We start from the raw sequence: 6,000 nt of genomic DNA, 5'->3' as shown, positions 1-6,000 counted from the left end.
ATGAGAAGATAGAGAGTTTGTTTTGCTCCCAAATTTATGCCTTTTATCATTAACAAATTGGCATCAGAACTTGTGTGCGTGAGGTGAGAGTGAGCCGACCTGAGCTGACCTGAGCCGACTTGAGCCGACCTGGTGTACCCAGCCCGAGAGAAGAGAAAAAATTCTTGTGAGGTGTGTGAGTGGAGCGTATACACTCAAGAGAGATGGCAGGTTTAACTAATGGCATTCCATTACCCAAATTGACTAAAGATGTCAATTACGACAACTGGAAGTTGCAGATGAAGGCCCTTCTCGGCTCCCAAGACAACTGGGATGTGGTTGAGAATGGGTACGAGGAACCGGTGACCACTGAGGGGTATACAAATGTCCAGATGAATGCATTGAAGGTTGTTCGAGCAAAGGACAAGGCAGCACTGTATTTATTGTACCGAGCTGTTGACGAGTCGGGCTTTGAGAAGATAGCTAATGCTAAATCTTCAAAAGAAGCATGGGACATACTCGAGAAAGCAAAAAAGGGAGATGAACGCGTGAAGCAAGTTTGGCTTCAAACCCTTAGGGGCGAACTGGAAAACATGAGGATGAAGGAGTCAGAAGGTGTATCTGAGTTCATTACTCGGGTGGAGACTGTGGCGAACAAACTAAACAGGAATGGAGAGAATCTTCCCTCAAGCCGAGTTGTGGAGAAGATCTTAAGGTCATTGACAGATGACTTTGAGAATATAGTGTGTGCAATAGAAGAGTCCAAGGATTTGTCAACGCTTACTGTTGAAGAGCTTACTGGGTCCCTGGAGGCGTACCAGCAGAGGAAAAAGAATAAAAAGGAGAAGGGGGAGTCCCTTGAACAAGCTCTCCAGGCAAAGGCGACAATAAAGGAGGAGAAGGTGCTCTATGCTCAGAATAATAGAGGACGAGGAAGAGGTAGAGGCCTAGGTGGTCGAGGAAGAGGAGGACGAGGTAATGAGTATGTCGGCCAACAGAACTGGCGTGGCCGAGGTCAAACTCAGGGTGGCCGAGGTCAAACTCAGGGTGGCCGAGGTCAAGCGCGGGGAGGCCGAGGTCAGACCTGGGGTGGCCGATCAAACACAAATAACATTATTGAATGTTATAACTGTTGGAAGTATGGACATGTGGCCAAGGAGTGTTACTCGATAAAATGCTACAATTGTGGAAATCTGGGTCATATTTCCAAAGATTGTAGGTCCGAGAAGAAAAAGGAGGAACCAACCAACTTCCTTGTCGAGGAAGAAGATGAAGGATTGTTGCTGGTGACAACTATTCCAGAAACCGAGATCAAACCGAGCTGTTCTTCCGAGATCAAACCGAGTTGTACTAATAACTCTGTTTGGTACTTGGACACCGGCACAAGCAATCACATGTGTGGTGACGAGCACTTGTTCAAAATGCTTTCAAAGGAGGAGTTCGGATCTGTTTCTTTCGGAGATGCTTCAAAAGTAGCCGTCAAAGGCCGAGGAACGATCCGATATCAACAGAGAAATGGGAAAATCGGAGAGATCAGAGATGTATACTACGTACCTGATCTCAAAAGCAACATATTGAGCATGGGACAGTTAATGGAGAAAGGGTACTCGGTTCTGATGAAGGACCGAGAACTACAACTGAAGGATAAACTCGGGAGACTAGTTGCCCAAGTAGAAATGAAGAAAAATCGCATGTACAAACTTGAGCTGAAAATAGTTCGAGATGAATGCATGCAACTTGATTTGAAGGATGAGGCCATGAAGTGGCATCTGAGGTTAATTTGGTCATCTTCACTTTAGGGGTTTGACCGAGCTGGTGAAAAAGGAGATGGTATTTGGACTTCCCAAAATGGAATTTGAAAAGAAATTTTGTGAAGAATGTGTGATCGGGAAGCACGCGAGGACTTTTTTCCCAAGGAGTTCTGAGTACCGAGCAAAGGAGCAACTCGGACTGATCCATACCGATCTATGTGGGCCGATAACTCCAGAATCATTCAGTGGTAAGAAATATTTCGTCTCTTTCATTGATGATTTCTCAAGAAAGACATGGGTTTATTTTTTGAAGGAAAAGTTAGAAGTATTTGAAACCTTCAAGAAATTCAAAGTGATGGTGGAGAAAGAGATGAGTACATTTGTCAAAGTAGTCCGATCTGACCGAGGAGGCGAGTTCACTTCTGTTGAGTTCAACAAATACTGCGAGGAACATGGGATTAAGCATTTCTTGACTGCCCCATATTCTCCGCAGCAAAATGGTGTAGTAGAACGGAAGAACCGAACTATTCTTCATATGGTTCGATCTATGTTAAAAGGGAAGAATATGCCGAAGAAGTTTTGGGCAGAGGCAGTGCAGTGCGCAGTCTATGTGCAAAATAGATGTCCACATGCAAAGCTAGGAGAGAAGACGCCTCAGGAGATCTGGAGTGGCATGAAGCCAAGTGTTTCTCATCTTAGGGTGTTCGGTAGCTTGGCCTATGGGCAAGTACCAAGACAGCAGAGGACAAAGTTAGAAGATCGAAGCAAGAAGTATATATTTATTGGATATCATGAAAAATCCAAAGCATACAAGTTATTTGATCCTGATAACAAAAAGGTGGTGGTGAGCCGAGATGTTCACGTGGAGGAAACAAAGCAATGGTGTTGGAGTAACTCGGCCGAAGAAGAAACCAGCTCGGACATTGTTGTACCTTCAACAATAACTACGACCGAGCTCTCAGATGAAGAATCCGAGCTACAACAGCCAAGTATGAGAAGCCTGAGGGAAATTTACGACACTACAAGTGAAGTCCATGCTGTATTTCTTCTTGCCGACTCTGAAGACTTGAGTTTTGAGAAAGCTGTCCAAGATGAGAAGTGGAGAACAGCTATGGATGAGGAGTTTGAGGCGATTGAGCATAATAAAACTTGGGAATTGACCAACCTTCCTGAAGGAGCTCGGCCCATTGGAGTAAAATGGGTGTACAAAAAGAAGTTGAATGCTGAGGGAGAGGTTGAGCGTTATAAAGCTCGACTTGTTGTGAAGGGCTATAAACAAAAGGAAAGAGTTGACTATGATGAGGTTTTTGCTCCTGTCACGAGAATGGAGTCAATCCGACTTCTGATCTCGTTAGCTGCTCAGAGACAATGGAAAATTCTACAGATGGATGTGAAGTCAGCCTTTCTAAATGGAGTGCTGAAGGAGGAGGTGTATGATGGAATCATGCTTTGGAGTGCAAGAGGTGACATACTCAAAGAACCAAGAGGAGTTGGCTAGACATGAAGGTTTGGGCCAGTCAGGGCCCAATGGGCCTGATGGGCCTGGGAAGGCCCAAGTTGAACTTTTCATGGGCCATATTTTGTTATAGCTATTTTCATATGTTTTGTATACATCATGTTAGTATAGGTATCATATATTTTGGTCTTGTATTTTGGACCACATAGAGTAGCATTTTAGGTTTTAGGCTAGTTGGGCCTAGTTTTGGGCTTCATGAGCCTTTGGGCTTTTGGTACCCAATATTGGGCTCATTTTCATTCTTGTAATTTTTCCTTTCCATTGTAATTGTTGGACCAATGTAATTAGGTCATTAGAATAGGAAAATACAAGGAATACTAAAGTATGCTAATTAGGTTAAATTAGGTTTAATGTGGAAGTCATTTAAGTTACATTTGAGTCACATGTTTAGCACCTTGGGTGGCTGAACATGTGCCACTCCAATTAATCCTAAATGACTCTTAAATCACACCTAAATGCACCTTGGTACCTAAATTTTCGGACTTACACATGTGCACCAAAGTTTGAATTCAAATTTCAAATTTCAATTCAAACTTTAGGCGCCATTTTGTGAACCTTAAGCTTAGGCGCCTAAGTGTCATAATTTCGGTGCATACTTAAGCCAATTCCTTCTCACTTTGTATTCACTTTTGATCATAATAGAAATTTGTGAGTCATTGGCCGAGTTTCCTCTCTCAAAAGTCCCTTAGAGTTCATCTTCAAAACCTTAGGATTTCACCTTAGAATCCTTCTCTTTGAAGTGTGCTCTCCATTGATGCTTGAGCTTGGATGCTTCCATCCAAGTCTAGACCACATTCCACTCGTGTTCCTTCATCATTCCAGAGTTCTCCATCTTCGGATACAAGCTCCTTGAAGAAGATCCAAGCCTAGGTGAAGAATAGGAGAAGAACAACATTCACTCCTCCTATCTTCTCCATCATTTTTGGTATCAAGAGCAAGGTTCTTCAAGGAGATAAGTTTTCTTGTTTTTGTGTCCGTTTGTTTTGTTGTTTGTGTACTCTTGTTTGTCCTCTTGAGTTTTCAATTCGGATCTATTTGTTTTGAAGAAAATTGTTCCATAGATCCATTGTTTGATTGTTCTTGATTTCTTCCACAATCAACATGTTTAGGACCTATTAGCTTGTGCTTGTTTTGAGTTAATTTGAGTCTCTTCATTCCTTGTATGTGTCCGTGATTGGACCTCATGCATTTGCATTAGATTTTGGTTTCTAATCCATGTTTTGTCTTAGAAGTTTGTGTTTAGTCTTTATATGTTGCAAATTCCTTGAATAACATGTTTAACCTAGTTTTATTTTGAACTTTGTGTCTACATATTGCTCTCGGTTTTGCTTCTCTTTTGCCTACCTATATGTGCTTTTTCTTTTACCTTATTGTGTTCATAATTTGCTATTAGTCCTAGCAAGTTTCTTTAGAGTTAGGTTTCCATTGTGTTCTTAAGTTTTCAAATCACTTTCCATTGAAAATCTTATAAAAAAAATTTTGACTCAAAATTTCAAGTGCTTAATTCTACTTCTAGTGCACTCTTTCTTGTGGATTCAATTTTAAAAAAATTAAAGGCTGAAAACAGAGATAAAACAGAGCCTAAAACAAAAGAAAAGACCTAAAGTTCAAAAGAAAAAGAGTTCAAAAGGAATTCAAACCAAAACCTAAAGACTAGTGCACTAGTTTCTCAAATTTACTTGAATTTTGACCTAATTTTTGGCTAACTTGTAGTCTCGGTTTCTATAGCTTGGAATCATAGAAAATTTTGAAACAAAAGGCAAACACCTTCTCTGGAGTCTTAATTTGAGACTAGAAAAAGAAAGAATTAAAAAAAATTTTATAAGACATTTTAAATTGAAAAAGCCGTGAGGTGTCTATTGATAGAAAATCATTTGATTCCTTGTTATTGTTTTGACTACTACTTTTGCTATACTTATCCAATTGCTTTCAAATTTTTTTTGTTTTGTTCATCTACTCTAGTACCTATCTAGGAACATTCTTAACTGAGTGCTAGCTTTATTTGGAGTCTTATTTTCCAGTTTTACTTGTTGAACCTCTTTGAGTCTTGTCATATACACCTATTACTATCAATTTTGGTATAAGCTTTCCAAATTGTGCTTTATTGCTTGTCTAGTTTTCTTTCAATAATTTTCCTGTGCTGGAAGTGGCCTCAAATCCTTGCTCAAGGATCAAGCATTGCTCAACAAAGAGTAGGAAAAGTTTGGACACTAAGACCTAAAAAAAAATTTGACCTAAATTAGTGACCAAAACTTCTCCTAAACTTCCTTCACTTGAGTGACCATTCCTTTCACCTTGTGAGGCAGCCACCATTAACCTCTTTTGTTGTGATTCTTTGCAGGTCCAGGAGCATCAAATTTGAAGGATTAGTGGCGGATTAAGACACTTAAACAAGTGTTAGAAAAGTTGAACACAAAAACCGTCACTAATTGGTCACCAAAACCGCCATTTATTGCTTTCTAGGCTAGTTTAAATTTTGCAATCTCTCTTGTATTTTAAAATCAATTTGTAAAGCTTGGAGGGAGTATTAAGAAGCTGGTCAGGTATATCTAACTCCTTGTTAGCATCCTCACGTGTAGTGCTAGTGGAAGTGGCTTGGAAATTTCATATGTTTCAAGCTTCCACTTAGGATATCCGACTAGTTGCTTACATTGTTTCCTTTAAGTTCTTTGTCTTTTAATTGCTTTTTTTTGCTGCCTTGAAACGTCTAGACTTGTGTAGATTTACTTGCTCACGTTTAGTTTAGTCTCAAAA

General features: G+C 40.2%; 1 protein-coding gene across 1 annotated transcript; it reads left to right on the top strand.

Moving 5' to 3' along the window:
* Positions 1–203: 203 nt before the first annotated feature.
* On the top strand, positions 204–1,778 carry LOC145949959 (uncharacterized). The gene has a single exon (XM_083060866.1). The coding sequence runs from the start codon at positions 204–206 to the stop codon at positions 1,776–1,778; it is 1,575 nt and encodes a 524-aa protein (XP_082916992.1).
* The last annotated feature ends 4,222 nt before the right edge of the window (positions 1,779–6,000 follow it).

Source organism: Cajanus cajan, chromosome 7 (genome assembly GCF_000230855.2).
Source record: "Cajanus cajan strain Asha chromosome 7, NIPB_CcT2T_4, whole genome shotgun sequence".
NCBI classification, from domain to species: domain Eukaryota; kingdom Viridiplantae; phylum Streptophyta; class Magnoliopsida; order Fabales; family Fabaceae; genus Cajanus; species Cajanus cajan.
Note: the sequence above shows the minus strand (reverse complement) of the source record. Positions and strands in the feature narration are given on the sequence as shown.

What these genes read in the sequence shown, in the direction of transcription:
- LOC145949959 (XM_083060866.1), top strand. Translation starts at nt 204, where the DNA reads ATGGCAGGTTTAACTAATGGCATTCCATTACCCAAATTGACTAAAGAT.